This window comes from Varroa destructor, unplaced genomic scaffold (genome assembly GCF_002443255.2).
Source record: "Varroa destructor unplaced genomic scaffold, Vdes_3.0 BEIS01000001.1, whole genome shotgun sequence".
Classification (NCBI taxonomy): Eukaryota; Metazoa; Arthropoda; class Arachnida; order Mesostigmata; family Varroidae; genus Varroa; species Varroa destructor.
Window position 1 is genome coordinate 3,530,030 of NW_019211454.1, and position 16,800 is coordinate 3,546,829.

General features: G+C 47.1%; 1 protein-coding gene across 2 annotated transcripts in view; it reads right to left on the bottom strand.

The window, feature by feature from the left end:
• Positions 1 to 12,095, bottom strand: part of LOC111255376 (uncharacterized) — a 36,665-nt gene extending 24,570 nt beyond the window's left edge. The window contains exon 1 of one of the 2 annotated variants that reach the window (XM_086989080.1): positions 9,535 to 12,095. In XM_086989080.1, the coding sequence (XP_086845206.1) occupies positions 9,535 to 9,748 (214 nt within the window). In that variant the 5' untranslated portion in view covers positions 9,749 to 12,095. The remainder of the gene's footprint in view (positions 1 to 9,534) is intronic. The other variant, XM_022817284.2, reaches the window with a different exon arrangement.
• Positions 12,096 to 16,800: the final 4,705 nt, after the last annotated feature.

The following is a 16,800-nucleotide window of genomic DNA, read 5'->3' on the forward strand; positions in this document are numbered from 1 at the left end:
AATTCTTGGCCAGCCTCTTATTTTTGGTTTCATTATAGGTCTTGTGGCCGCTTTGTTCAACAATAATGAATTAGTTAAGCGATAGCCCAACTTTTCTGTTGCATATATATATGTGTGTGTGTAGATATAGCAGGGACAGTGTCGAAATTAATGTGTAGCTCTATACATAACGTCGTGCAATATGTGGACAACAAAAACTAACATCACACCCTTCGATAGATGTCTATCAACGATACAGACTGGAACATGTCGTTCAGTTGCTACGTTGCCTAAAATAAGGACAAATCGAATGACCATCCAAATTACATGAATCCAACCGTTGCGGTGGCTCAGCGTTGAAAATATTGCCGCTGAAGGAAGGATTAACGACAAATCGACAAAGACAGCAATTTTCACTAACAAACAGGGCACCGGTTAAAGGCCGGAAACGAACCTAAAGTAGGGTAAGGGTGCCTGCCACTGTAATTAATAAATAGCTAATTAACGATTCCCCGTCTTGTTGCAACGTTGCTTGCTTTTGTCATACAAGTCTACAGTAGCACAAATCTTCCGGTAGACGGTGAGCCGGGCAAACTAATGTGGGGCATCGAATGCGCAATACTGAAGAAGACGAACGCAGTATATGTTAGGTTTCCAATATGTCGTTATACAGTTAAACCAGTTTTGAAGAATAAGAAACTGAGCTTACGGCTCTGCGAATGTTTCCGGCCAGTCAGCAAAGGACTACTTAGAGGAAACGCAGATGAGATAACCTGTAATAGCTACGATATCATCACTGAGTTACAGGATACCTAATCTCGTGCGTAATTAGCGAGTATAAATGCGTCAAAGACTATAATTATGTGAAAATAACCACAATGATAATCAGATTGCTTCTACATAATCTGCGTGCTGCTCGTCCTAGTGACTGTAGTCATTCGCATGGAGCAGCGGCTCAGCTGTTTCGATAGACTTATCCATCCAAATAACCACTCAAGTACACCAAGTTTCATATATATATACACACACACACACACACACACACACACACTCATATATATATATATAGCAAGAACCTCTATATATGCGGGCTCTCGACCAGAAACTGCTCGTCGGCGCCACTGCGATAGTGCTCTGATGCTATTTCCTGTCCAAATCAATGCGCGTCGTTTTCGTCGTCCACGTTAGACTCATTGATTCAAAACGACAGATGTCGGGGGAGGCGCCGGCTAGTGAGCCAACGGTGACGAACGTCTTAGATTAGAAATGACAAGGTCAGCTCAGACTTGAACCGGGGCCTGGCAAACAGCTTTCGGTCGGTCGCAAGGAGCGAGACCTACTAGAACGCCACCACTGTATCAGTTAGGAGTGCCGAGAAAAGGCCAGGCTGCAGAAGCAGCAGACGAAACAGGCCGTACACTCTTTACAAACAGAGAGTTAGCAAGACGCCGAATAGGGCAATTGTGTAGTGGGTGATCTTTTTTTGGATTCTTTTTTCTTTCAACCACGTGCTATGCTATGGGAAATCTAAAACTCACAACCCTTAGGAGAAGCAACACTGACGATAGGAATCGTCGCTGTCTCTATTAACCCATGGTGTGCGAAAATAGTACCGATACGTTTAAGGCACTTGTCCGAAGGGTCTAAGGCCATATGCATAATTAGATTGTACCTGTGATTCAAGTTACCTTTAAAACCTTGCCAAACAAATAAGTCAAACATGAAATTACATGAGCCAATTTTGCCATTGATCTTCTCAAATAATAAAAGCTAATTTCAAAGGTATCACTTGAAAGGGCGTTTGCTTTCAAGATAGAAGTTGCAATTCCTGGACGTTTCATACTCTGTCCCTTTTCTCGTATGCGACGAAATCGAGGCCATTCATTTTGATTGAACCCGTACCATGACAATATTACAGCATCGAGGGCGTACTTCCACTGAAACCTCGATTTCTTTAGGCCGGACACATCGCTGGCGAGAGCTATACCATCGGCGTCGCACAGGCAAACAACGTGCACAAAGCATTCTCTACACGAATTCAGGCGTTCCATCACTTTTGATGTCAGGAGTCGGTCTCATAGTTCCTCGAAACGCCGTCTCCCAATATTTCGTATTCCGCCAGCCATGTAACTCAATTAGAATCGCATATTTACCATTCACAAATCCAGCAAATATTTGTAGTAGTGAGGGACTAAAAAGAATTGTGATTGTCAAAGATGGACTCCTTGCCGGGGAGTTACCAGAATGAAGGCGGTCGTACACGTCACGAGCTCCAACATTACCTCACTGATACATACTGGAGCATATGCATTTTTGGCTACAAGCAATCGCCAGTGTGAGTCTGAGCTACATAATGACCATAACATCGATTCTATCATAGTCTAAACGAGTTACATACAACTGACGAGCTCAATGTGGTGCACCTCCCCAGTGACTGAATGAACATTCACATCATTTCTCCCGGTCCTATCTTCCTACTGAACCTAAATTACTTCCTTTTTGCAAGTTCAGAAACGAAATTTGCTACTGCGAAGAACTACTGATAGCAAACGATCGCAGGACTCTCCTGCCATATAGCCGTAGAACATCCATTCATACGTGAAGCACCTACACACATATACAACCATAATGTGCTACCTTATGAAGCCATTATGAACGAGTCCGACATTGCCCTCCCCGATAAAGCTGAACCTTAAAAACGCCACATGTTTTAGCAGAATCGACTTTCTATTGCCCGACATGCACACATTTAAAACAGCCACATCGCGCCCCCATTCCCCCTCATCGGTGATCACAATGGTTCTTCTGATCAAACGAATTGTTGTAATAATTATAATAATAATGTTGCATAGCAAGGGGGTATTGCTTTTAAGCATACGTGTCCGTTTATGTTTTTTAAGGCAGTTACTTATAGTACGAGTTCTTCATAAAGTGAAAAGATCGATTTTTCAATCTGGCAGTAGTATACCATGGTGTCTTTTTTTTTTTTAACTTAAACTTTACTTCTTTGCTAACTTAAACTGTAGGGATCAAGTTGTGATTGCAGCCGTAATAGGCGCCAATAATTGAGCCAGTAGCCACTTGTAACGAGGCAAGGTACTTAAAATAGCTGATACGGGCTCGGCTATTGAAGACAACAATGCCTGGTCTGCGAAGAGCCAAATAAAGTTAATCAGTTGGCAAGTGCGTTACTGTTCGATTGTTTTCCCTTTGTTTGGTTGTTTTCGAAAAAAGTGCAGATGTGAGAAAATCAGTTGAAGGTCATATTGTTCCTGTTGACACCTCGACACTTCGCCAGCCGAAGCTTTTGAAGTCTTCAACAGTCCATTGTTCGGAGCATGATAGCGTATCTTTATAGTATGAATATGTAAGCGGATGCTTGAAAAGGAGTTACATGCAATGGGAATGTCTGCCATGACCGCAGCGTATATTGGACGCTTTTATGCAAATCATTTGGTTTCTTTTTTGCAGTATTTAAACGGCAGTTTCGTTACGTCCTATATCTTCCATTAGGATCAGCTAACAATTAAACATTGATTGCTTAGATCGTAATCAAGTAACGATTAGACCTTGCTAATTATGCAGAAGGACAAAAGAGTAGTAGGCTTTTAAGAGCTTTGTAGGTGCTTTGGCTGTAAATCACTATTATTGAAGTTAAATCTCATTTACATCAATATACGTACGTGCCATGTTTCACAATGGCTGTTTTATTCATACCCTCCCTTCCGTTCAGTAACCAGCATGTCGAATACTAGAAGAAATCACATTCTTAGAGAGTGTCGGAGAAGGCAAATGGTCCTAGTAGGAATACCTCAGAAGATGTGAAAGGGTAATAAGGAGTTATGCAGGTTGTGCAAACTGCAGATGTCTCCCGATGTCGGTCTTCACTGCCTTCCGTCACTGGACCACACTGAAAAAGCTGACTCGCACATGCACGGGCCAAGGCTTCATCGACCCTCGTAGACCCCATCGTCGTAGACGGCGGCGATATGGTGGTGTGCATGGACGATTATAACTCCACGAGCCAAAAAAGGAATACAGATATTCCGCATATTATTATCTCTCTCGTTTTGGTTCTGATTCTTCCTCGGACATCAATTGTGAACTTCCCTCACTCAGTAGTACACTTTTCTGTGACCAGTCGCGTTAGCCTTAGGCCTGCAAATACGCGTCCTCTACCCATCCATACCAAAGTCAGATTGGCCTTCCTTTGTATAAGCAGCGGTAGACGCAGTGGTATCGATGTGCCCACAAAGAGTGAGGGACACAGATCAGAGAGACTAGAACGAAGCCCAATATTTGAATTGCATTTCATAATCAGCTCTTCGTCTTGTAGACGCCTGACTGCGAACGAAAGAAAGAGCGGGGCGCTGTAACGGTCCGGGGAATGGAGGCAAAGTTTGCAGGGCCATAAGGAAAAACTGACAGCGTTTCCATCCATCGCTGGTTGCTGTTGCTACTGCCATCGGCGTTGAGCCATGGCACCCGCCGTTCGATGCAGCGAACTGGGTATCCGTGTCTCCGTGTATGTGTGCGTCGTCTGTTGGAGGGGGTGGTGCTTGCGGCCCCCTTTTGTGCCACTCTCTTTCTGTGTTCGCTCATTTTGCTGGCCCCACTTACTGACAGACCCAGAAACCCCCCGAAAATTTCGCCCACACACACGAGCGAACGAACGAGCGATCCTTTGAAGCGACCGACCTAAACCTCCAGTCGGCAGGAACAAGAGCTTTGAAGTGCGCGCCCACCTACCGCTGCCAGCACAAGCAGCAGTAGCAGCCATAGCAGTGCAGCAGAGCAGCCACAGGCTCCCTCAACCCCCGTACTGGCCGGTCTCCCTCTTCAACCCAGTCTACCCTAATTCCTTCATCGTTCCTAGCGTTGGCTGTTCGTTGGTTCGTTCTCGTGCTGCTCGTCGCGTCCGTCCTCGTCAGACTACCAAAACTATGACCCTACCAGACGACTCCCTTATTTCCCATAGCGATTTCCCGCAATGAGTTTAGATGCAGCCTGCGCAAGACTTTGGAGAGCAGGCAGGCAAAACACTGGAGCGCCACCGCGACCACTGCTCACATGTGAGGCAACACATCGTGTGAAGCACATTGGCTGACTCCAGAGTAAGAAGACACATAGATAGTCTGGCTGACTGGCTGGTCGGGGAAAGGGGAAAACGGAGCGCTGGTTGGCAAACGGGCGGGAGCTGTGGAGCAGTAGTCGAAGGGTCGGCTTATGGGGAAATGAGCTACGAGACTATGTGTCTGTCGAGGCTTGTGTCTGTCTGTAGAGGATTGTGCAGAACAGAGAGGTTAGGCGGTGCAAGGGAAAGAGGAGGGCGCTGAAGGTAGGGGCAAAAGGCCTTTTTGCTCCACTCTGTCCATGTAGTAAGCCCCGACGGGCATGCGGATAGTGGTGTGCTAGGTCGGTCACACAGCCACCGAATGGGGTGGCGGCGAGCTGAGGTGGGAGGAAATGGCTGTATGTCTGGGTGGTGATGATTCATCCTGAAGACTCTTCGCCATCCAACTTTCCCCTTCGGCCCCCCTTCTGGAGTTCCTACCGACTACACTTAGAGGCACGCTCGTTCGCCGCCCCACAGTTGCTCCTGTGGGCAAGCCTCTGGTCCCACTACTACTAGCAGTATCCATGTGGGTCTGCGAAGGCAGGCAGCACCACACGAAGCAAACGTCCGCGACTGCCATGCAGGTTCCACTCACAACGCCACCTCGCTTGGTCTGCTTTATGGGCATTTTATCGTCAGAAGAAAGTGCGCGGTGGAACGGAGTGAGCAGGCGAGAGAAAACGAAGATAGAAGATCTCGGTCGGAAGGAAAAGTCTTGTACTGGAGCCACAGGCTGGCGCCTGAAGAAGTTCCTTGCTCATGGTTTGTTCTGCTCCCTTTGCTGCCACGCTACGGGGAAGGACTCATAGCGTGGCGCATCTATGATGAAGGAATGTGATCTACATATAGGGGACCTGACGCTGGCGCGCTAGCACAAAGACGAAGCATGAGGTAGTGGAAGAGTGAACGAACCAGCCATAAGGACTGATAGGAAAAACCCTATAGTCCTCCCGCTAGTCCCTAGCAAACTGCGGCACTCTTTTCCCTAGCCCGCGTTCCACGTACGACAATCTATCTGTATGTGTCTTAAGGCTACACCAAAACTCTAGAAAAGACGAACTGCTGCGCGGGAATGGGCCCGGCAGATCCAGCTCCAGCTGAAGGGGTGGTGGCGCTCCTACCCGATGCCACTCAAAGGGATATATGTAGAGGCCAATCGAAAGAGAGAGGCATGTGTCAGTGTCCTCCGGCGGTGTCACGCTCACCCGAGGCACCGCGTTCCTGACCCAGCCAGCAGACAAGAGACCGAGTCGCGAGGCAATGCTTAGGCTATCGAGAGACGAGTCTCGACCGCTAGAGACTATGTCAGCCGTTCTGAAGCTTCACGGGCTCTAGCGGCGGCGGGCCAGTGGTAGCGGAGCTGATGCCTACGCCACCGTGCTGATGTGTTATTTTACTACCGAATAGCGGTTTACCGCTTTCACCGCCTCTTTTCTACGGCCGCTGCTGTTGCTCCTGCGCCCCGGCGGCTGCTGCTGCATATTGCTATAAAATCGTCGAGCGCCGCCGGCCGATCAGGCGGCGCTGGTGACGAGAACTATAACACAATAACAATAGCAGCAGCGGCGGCCCAGTAGTACAACAAGTAAGTGAGCGAAGTGTCGCGTTCTAGCGATACTATTACGACTTCTACCACAGGCAGTGGGCTTGACAGGCATATTATGGGAGTATTATGGGAGGTTGAAGGTGGCGCAAGCAACTACGTCGTTCGAGGACACCGGTAAGGTGGCAGCCAACTCGTCGGCGATTAATTTCTCAACAAGGTCATTGTGAAGTTGCTGAGGGAATTCACGAGGACCGACGAAGGGCGAGGATCAGGTGGATGGATATTAAACGACGTGGGAATTCTCGAATGCCATAGACATCAGCCTATAAACATATATAGCCAGTCTATATGTAGCTGCTGGATCGGTAAGTAATATTACCTTCGATTTGAGATCATTATGAATAGAAGAGAGGGCCGTTAAACGATGGGGGAGCTGTTTGCAAGGGCGCGTTACGAAATTGTTCCAATCGGGACCGATCGAGGCAAGTAGACAGATTTTACACGGATCAAGTACTCGAAACGGGGGTATGCATTCCGATCCGTGAGCAGGTGGCGGAACCCCATTAAGAGTCTTCTATGATTAGTAACATGCCGTCCAAACTTGTATCTGGAAGAATTTCGTATCTGATATTAGCTATATCACTGGATTTAAATACAATGAGCGCTTCAGATTTTACATCTGGAATTTTAGGCGCTGGTCATTGATTCACACATACCGGCCTTCACCGGACTTACTTTTTGTTCCATAATTCACACATTTTTGCTTAACGAGCTATTAAAATTCCTGCATTGCCGTCTCCAACGCCTCCCAGCTTACAATGTGCTATCACGTTTTGTTTCACAATACTATATAGAAGAGTGCGCTAGTTTGTAACAGGAACTGACTCAGAAGAGTCAGTTCCTAGTTTAGCCTTATAGTACTCAAGATAAAGAAAAGCAAAATATTTAGATTGAGTGTACGCCACTCCTTAAGAATGTTTAAACCACGAAGTCGTTCAGCGAAGATGTTTTTCGAACTTCTAGTGTACACTTGCGTAGTCCTATGACCTTTGCAAAACACTGGGCATCGTCTTGAGACCCCAGCGCATAGCAATTCCAAAAGATGTTTACGAACAGCTACTATCTACTCTTGTGTCATTAGGAATGGGTTCTTCAGCTAGCTTCAGCGCTTGTTTTTGGTGTCGTTCTATAGAGATGATATCAGTAACGGTTTTGATGACTTTGTTTGTCACATTGTATATATATATGTATTCAATATTCTGTTAGAACGAATAGTTTCAATTAAGACAGCAAGGGGCTGTGTTCTATGCAATGAGAGTCTCTCCCTGATATAGTTGGAAATCACGGCACGTGCCCGGAAAGATTTTGCTACACTTCGATTCCAGACGCTGGTCGCCGGCTAGACCGCATAAAAAATGGGATTATCGTCCGATAACGACGTGGTACCAGCCATACGATGCATCGTTTGATGCAAGCTATTTCTACCCGTTCGTAAAGACTACAAATATAGCAGCGTCGGGCCATAGATAAGTCAGACGTATATTTGCTTTTCAGAGCATTTGTAATAATATAGATGTAGAAATGATGTGCAGGATTAATAGATCTTCAACAAAGATTGTCGTTGTCGAAATCGGTGCTATCCTTTGCATTGGCGACCATGTATTACTGAGGCAATCGATAATTAAGACCATATCTCTTAGAGGATATTTATCTATTGTCTCTATATAATTAGGAAAAAAAGGATCCAAGACCTGCCTTCAATCAGTTATGGTCGAATAAAAATTGATTTTTGGGATACTGCAATCTGAACGCAGCGCATAGAACCGCTTCTTCGAAAGTGTCCGCATGTTTTTTTTTAATTTTTTTTTTGTACCCTCGATACAGTCTCGTCATATTTAAATGTTATAGCATTAGGTGACTTTCGACCACCCTCTACCCGTCAGCTCTAAGGTACATGTACATATGTAGGTGTGACCAGCGACCTTGCACTCCAATTAAGAGTGAATCGATCTGCGCGATAAAACAGCTACTGGAGCCTTCACGGAGGTAGCGGATCCTTACTGAACGCTAGTGGATTAAATTGATGATGTCAGCAAAGGGCGAATCGGTACGACGGATAGAGGGAAACAGTTGTAGATATGCTCTATGTGCTCGGTACTACAAGGAAGCAAGTTACAAGGGCGCTGTTTCGTGAACTAATGGCTGAAAGGGAACATGAATCTTTCCCTTTATGTGTGTCACCTCTGGCCGAATGGTTTCTACGCATTTCAATGAATTCAGGCTTGCATCGGTAACAGCTTATCTCTTCGACGATGACTCAGAAGAAATTAGTGAGTTATGCGACTTCTAACCTCGTAGGCCCTCACGTCTGACCTTCACGAGGCTCCCGTCAGTCTGCCAACAGTAGCAACGTACAGAGTGGAACAAATCAAGTAATTTTTTTTGTCTCTCTAAAACTATATGTGCATTGGATGAACCAGGAAGTTTTACAGGTCTGTTCTAAATCTTAAACGAAGTCAGGTGTTTCACTTTTTGGCAAGGACGTCATACTTCAGTTTCTGTTGGCTTGAGCCACTCAAAAACGACCTTGCAGACGTATCGTATATCGTTGTGTTAGAGTAGCGAGCGGACATAATTTACGCGTAGAAGCCTACCTACTCCTAGCATCGCTCTCATTGCAAAGTTGCATAAACTCAACTTTCAAGGTTTGCTTGCACGTGCCTCGATCGCCTGTTTTTAGTCTCTTCGATCCTACGAAAGGCTTCCATAGTCCATGTACTCATGTTCCGCATAGATAATAATAATGTTTGCAATTGTCAGAGAAATATCGAATGGTCGTATTAGTTCTCCTATACCGCACACCTAAGCATTGAATAGTTAGTTCGCTACTCACCGATATGGTTGGGGGAGGGTAGCTCCGTAAAGGTTCCTTCGGTGTGCAAATCGCCGTAAGGGTAGTAGCTATTGTAGGCAAGCGAAGGCAGTTGAGCAGAAGTCGAGCCCGTGGGCGCTGTGGGCCACTCCGGTGTGGGTGCTCCAACATGGGCAGTAGCAGTCTGCCAATAGGGCTCCGGAATTTCGTATGAGTAGTATGATGGATGGTACATGGTTTGCTGTTATTTAACGAAAAAATTGTTCTCCTGTAACGTCCCCAAACTGAATAGCGTCTACGAAGTTATACACACAACAACAAGATCGGAAGCACTCGATGCGTTTTTCATAGGACCAGACACCAAGGAAATGCGATTTTCGTTCCTTTAATCTTTATTGTTTCCGTCGTTATGTTGGATGCGCATCCACAAGTCGATCGCCACATCCTAGCCTAGCGGTGAGAGCTTCAAGAGGCCTTCAGAAGAACAGTGGACCGTTACATGAATTCTTCGATGGACAAGCACGGTGAAGAAGGATGAAAACCGGCTAGCCGTATTTAGTTTACGGACGTCCGCAAAACTTTTCCGAAGTTCTTCGTTCTGTATAGACCGTAATGAGTATCCTTGCAAAAGCGAAGAAAAATATTAGCCCGTATAACAGGCTCACTTTCACAATTGAATATCGTTTTGGCTACTGCTACTGCTGCTGCTGCTGCTGCTGCTATTTCTACTATTGTCTACGGCACTGCTTATCGGTATTGGCTGAAATTTTTTCGTGAAAAAACGTCTCCGTGCAAACTTCATCATCATTTAGTTCTTCTACAGAGAAAAGCTTTCATCGTACACTTATAAGCCACGCTCGGTTCGCGCCACCACGACAAATGCTTACAACATAATCACATATACAGTAGGGCTGACGAAGATTTTTGATATCGAAGGGTCGCTCTCGCAGTTGTTGTTGTTGATAATAACTTAGTGACAACGTTACCCCAACAGTACCTTTCTCTAACTCTAGCCAAATGATCTTTTTCGCCACCACCAGCAACTTCTACTTTACACACACGAACAATCGGATGCTAACCCTGTTTCCAGTGAGCGAGATCTTTAGTTTTTCATTAGTCCCACTGCCGCCCCTCTATCAGAAAGCTACAACACGCACACGTACAGAGAAGACTGTACGTGAATCCCACGTTTTCTGTCTCTTTGCCGGCTGACAACAATATTCATTTGTGATTTCGCCAACTTCTGCCGTTACTCTACAGTCACACAGTTAATGCCACGGAATCAGTCACATGCTGGGCATGCCGAAGTGACAAGCCGGCCCAGCACTGCCAAATAGTCTACGGCAGGTTAAGTTGCTGGGTCTCCATGTAGTCTCACAGCAAGCACACTGATGCAAGGTTCTCCTACTGCCGACTACTCCTCACAATGTACGGGGCGATTGGCACAGTGCGGCATTTAGTCTGTCTAGCCGTAGTTCGTCTCCCGCCGGATGATGATCTCGACTGTCTATCGAGAGCGGCGTGCTCATGTCTCAGTCGCAACCGCTGCGAATCTCTCCGTTTGTCCGCAAACCCCCCCCTCCGCCTGTAAGAGAGGTTTGCGCCGCTCTACGAACCGACGACTGACTACTACTGACAGACAGACAGACAGACGGACAGACAACAGCAGCGCCGCCGACCAGCCGCTTGCTGCCGCCGCCGCCGCCGCCGCCGCGGCGACCGCTCGCTGACTGCCGGCCAAAACGAGGGAAGCGAGTGAAAGAGTACAGGAAAGGAGCAACTTCGAGAGACGACGATGACGAACGTGAATCTATGTAACAGTTGAGGAACGTTGACGCTGATATTAGTTCGAGTAGCTGCTGCTGTCGCCTGTGCTGGTTGATCAAGAAATCCCTTGGCTATCGCGTCGCTGTGCCAGCTATGGCGTAGCCGTGGCGGTCGTACGGGTGAGAGGACAACTGAGCAGCTATTAATCAACGAAACGCAAGACGCTCATTCGCACACCCACAAAGACTCAGAGAATAGCGCGCTCTAGAGACGCACAGATGACTAGAGCGACAACAACACTAGCAGCAGCAGCAGCAGCAGCAGCGGCAGCAGCAGTAGTAGTAAAAGTGACCATTTCCACTGGCGACAACGGCAAACAGGAAGACGAAGAGATTCACGGTTTTACCGGCTGATTTCAGTCGAAGTGAAGCTCGATACAGCAGCAGCGGCCGCAGTCGCAGATGTAGGAGTTCTACTGACGAAGGCTCACGCTGCACAGGGTCCTCTGTTGTGCGTTGTTTTCTTCTTCAATTAGTTGTTGAGTTAGGTTGAAACGAGGCTCTCTCGAAGACAAATCTCGGTTTATTAGTGAGTTCTGCCCAGTGCCGATCCACGCAGCCGCTGCAGGCTTTTGGCTCTTCTTAAGCCACAGTCATCGGCTCCCGGGTACGGTAGACAGACCCAGATTTTCGCTGGGTTTTGATTGGAGCTTTCTTGCGGCCGTTTCTGCTGTTCGTGTGTTTGTACTGTCGGCCTGCCAGTTCCTGCTGCGGCTGCCTCTGACTCCTTGGCCATAGCCAGAGCAGCAGCAGCAGCGACAACGTTGACGAGAGAATAACGAACTGATAGCAGGGAATCAACGACAGATAGAAACTCTTAGGGCACGCTAATACACACAGAGACGCCCTTACACATACACTCGCATACGCGCTCCCATAGACAAATCGACAGACATCTTATCTCTACGATAGAAACTGGCAGCAGGACGAAACACGCGATAGCCAGTCTAACACAGCCAAGGTGACAGCAGGCGCGGCAGCTGCTGCGTACGCCCGGAGCGGCGGCGGCGGCGACTCGAAGGCGGTGCCACGGTGCCGTTCATGAGTCCGCTCGCATCATCGCTGCGGAGGCGGGGCTTGGCGGTCGCAGCGGCGGCGGCGGCGGCGACTGTGGGAAGCGCCAAACTAAGCCGGCCGACGAGCTGTTGCCGGGGGACTCTGTTGTGTTTTGCTGACTATTCGTACAACCGTCGCTATAGCGCGGCCGTGAGCCAAAACAACATTGTTAGCGACACAGAGGCTCTTCACGGCATCGGATTCGCCAAATATTGTGGATTCAAACGTTGCTACTGACTGACTGACTGACTGATTGGCTGTGAAGTCAATGGATAAGCAACTCGAAAGACCGATTCCGCTTGATATCCATCGAGTCATACAAAAGCGGACCCTGTCGCTGTGTTGTTCCGATCCCCTCCGTCTCACTCTCAGCAAGTGCCAATGGCTTCGACAGCGTCAGCGTTCAATGATGGACATCAATGTCGGACGCTGCTCCAGCTGGGCACTGACGTCAAGGTGACCGGCCTCATGTAATACTACCGGAGTCCAGCTTCACTGCCACTATAGCCAAGTTATTGCTCACATGCGCTTAGATCTCCGGCAGCAGCAAGAGGAGAAACAATTGCCGAACCAATCGATCGATGACAGTCAAGATTTTCCTGGTGTCTCATAGTAGCAGCCAAAGCAGCAGCTGCAGTAGCACAGTATTGACGAAGCTACAAACAACTCCTTCCTGAGGAAAGATCTTTTTCTCCGCCTATCTCGTCTTTTTCTTGTTCCTCAACTCCTTTTTCCCGGTTCGTTTCTTTGTCTCGCACGCTGCTTCAGCTCCGCTAATTCTGCTGATGTTGAACTGAGACCGAAGCGACATGACCACGCGGCAACACTTCTACGAGACTAGCGCGTTGTGGAAAACGGACCGCCGCTGTGACGGGGGAGGGCTGTAACGCGGAGCTCTGCAGCCCTCCTCGACGCTCCTGCTGGTGCTGCTGTTATTTCCTCACGCAGATAGACAGGCAGGCAGGCAGGCAGGCAGGCAGGCAGAGTAGCTGTCGTGGCTTTTTTAATTTAACTTTCTTACGCTTGGTTACGAAAAACACAAAAACGCCAGATATGCTGAGGGTAGAAATGGTGAAGCAAGATTCTCCTGTAACGAGACGATGTTACCTCAATGCTGACTCGACCGACAGAGAAAGCGGCGAACCATCCGACAGATGGCGGAGCTGGTAAAGCTAGAACAAATAACGGCATCAGCGGCGAACGAAGTCGTCGACGCTGAAGTCCGCCGCAGTGAGACTGACGACGACCTACGTGGCTGAGTATGCATCCGTTTGTAACAGGGGCTGACCGCTTCACCGAAGATGTAGCTGGGCCAGACGCTGATGACGGCAGCCACGTCAAAGGCGAATCGGGACAACGTTGTTGACGGAGGGCCGAAGCTGATGAAAATGAAGAAAGTACACGAAAGAAAGGCGAGATTCACCGCAGCCGCGATCGCCACACCGGCAACGGCAGGCCGGAATCGTAGCGTAAAGTCACAGCGAAGAAAAAGCAGAGGGGGCAGCGGCAGTAGACCTCATAGCAACAGGCACGAAGCAACAACAACATTAAATTGAATTGACAAAATAGGTACCGCTACGAATTACTTATAGCGAAATCAGCATCACGCATGGTAAGATAGTTAACCACCAAAAATTAGCGTTGATGTCAACGAATCATGGTGAGGTGAAGCGTGATGCAACGTCGCCAAATGATATCAACCAACAGATGACGGTGGCACTGCACGGCCAAATGCCTATGACAGATTCCGGCCGGACCCCCTCGACTTCAATGATCCAACCCGGTTTCGCATGTTTACCAAAAGAAATTAGTCAGAAAGAATCCACTAGCTATCCGGTTCTAGCTACCGGGAAGGGGGGCAAAAGCGTCAGTTAACGAATATGATATACCTAGAAACGGCCAGTTTACCAGAAGACGGTCATAACAGATATGTGATAGAAAAATGACCAAACAGCGAGGTCCGCTGCGGAACGCACTGGAGTACGTATTTGTTGAAGTTGGACTTGTGACGGCGAAGCTTCGGGCGTCAAGTACGCCCGCAATTAGACGAAAACGCAAGTAAGCAATAGAATGAACAAGAACCCGGTTATCTTGAATCGAGCAAAATTGTTGAGGACCCATGACGACATTGTATGGCTGGCATGAAGAACGCATTTCGCTAACGACGTGTACAGAAACGTACGGGGCCCGTGGAGGGTCCCAGGGTAGGAGCGGTGCGAATAACGGCTGCAAACATTATCTATAGAGCGAATTTGATTGGTACCAGATTAGATCAAGAGTTATACGGAGACGCGCACGAAAGCGTTCGGAAATTATCGTCAAAAATTTCGAGACGAATGGAGAAAATTTATGACGGAAATCGACTACTCTACACACGTGACAGTCGGCCGTATTCGATGAAAGAGGATTTGCGTAAAAGTCACAATTGACCTTCTCTCATATTTTTCTGCGACTTCGACTGCAGGGTAACCAGCATCCGACAGTGCAACTATCTATGACAAATAATAGAATATAAACCAATATTTTTATCGACCACGTGTCAAAACCAGCCTGAACGTTTATACCGTCTCATATAAGATGACTGACTACCTGGGCACTCTATGGACCGTACATACCTTTCGAAAACAAACAGGCCTCAACGTTTAGTTAGCAAATGATATTAACACGGAAAGATTTACTTTTCATCCACGGCCGCCGCCGTTATTACGTAGGAACGTTTCTATTTTATATGGCCATCACCCCATGACAATTCTATTTTTACAGTTTTGAGATGCAAACAATTAGCTTTATGCCTGAAGACGTAATGACGATTCCGTTTATGATAGCAATAACAGTACTAATATCTATATATATATCGCATTCGTTACTCTACGACAAGTAACCAATACCAAGCATGAAATTTTGATTTTTTTTTTACCCGTTTTTAGTGTGATCGTTTTGGAATGAAAAACCTTCCTGTAATATAAAGTTTTATCGTATGAAGATGAATGGCGCTCGTACGTTCTGGATGAGATCTTTTGGGTTTCACGTTCAGTGTTATTGCGTCACACACTAAATCAAATCATATCGCTAACGCTGACGAAACAAAGTATCTCCACGACCAGATTCGGGTTCGGATAGGGTTAAAAACCCACGTATGCGGTCTTCTGCTGACGTTGTTCGTTCAAAAGTCCATCGAGGCAAACAAGTTGAGTAGCATCGGGCAGCGCCGACCACCGGTAAATACGTTACAATAACGAAAGAGCCAAGTGTGAGGAACAGTACCGCAGACAAATTGCATTTTCCATACTCTGATCATTGCACGAGTCATTTTAGGCATCGGATAGAGCCACTAAATGCACGACGTCCTTAGCAGTTACGAGTAGTAGCAAGGATTATACCAGAACCCTGTTCAGTATAGTGGTTTCTATTGTTTGGTCTTTCTTTTCCTTTAACCGCCCGCCCAGTAATTACGATTTTCACGTAACCAATCTGAGCTACAGTTGGGTATCACCCAAGTTTTTTACGCCCAAACGTTGTAAAACGTCTGTCTGCTTATACAGGAAGTCTCCGTTGGGACTTTGCAGGAAACGTCCTGTCGAACCATTCGCGCTCATGCAATGCAGGTCCGCCATTGGATGCTTGGACCATTATGTCCTTGTATCACGCATTTGAGGTTTTGAGGTCATGACGTCTATTGCTCTTGGAATGATGTTCACTACAGGGTCTATGGCTAACACGCAATATAACCTAGTTAGACCTGAATTCGGAAGGCCGTCTATGTAGAATAGTGCGAACAGCTTTTGCAACATATTTAATAGATATCTTACTAAATTGTGTTCCCTGTTTTGTTTCTAAGTCGACTTTTAGATAATGCTTGACATTAGCTTACTGTCAGACACTATAGCCTAAATGTGTGCCTAGAGTTATTCTGCTCGAGTTGAGCCTTTCAATTTTCTCAGAATCTAATTGCTAAGGTCTCGCATCCGTAACGAATGAATTCATTTCATTGCTATATATCGCTGCTTACTGTGGGGGATAAAAGAATCTCTCCTTGTTACCGGTATATGGGCTATTTGGCCTGGTACGTTTAGTATCTACGCTAGTTGACTCATCACAAGCCGTGACACTGTCACCTACATATATATATAAACATTTATCTATTATTAGGCTCTGTCAGAAGGCAGCCTCATTGACACTGTTACTATTGTTGTTGTTGATGGGGTTGTTTTTGTTGCTGAGATCGAATGTTGTGCCGAATTGCTTCTGCTCTTTTACTGCTATTGCCGATTCGGTTGTCATCATGTATCAGCCGACAAGTCAATAAGTTCTGCCGCTGCTCTGCCCTTCGTCGTAAACGATGGTCAGTCAGCTCAGCAGACGACCAAGCCCGCAACAGCCCAGCGATACGACAGCGTCTTGAAGT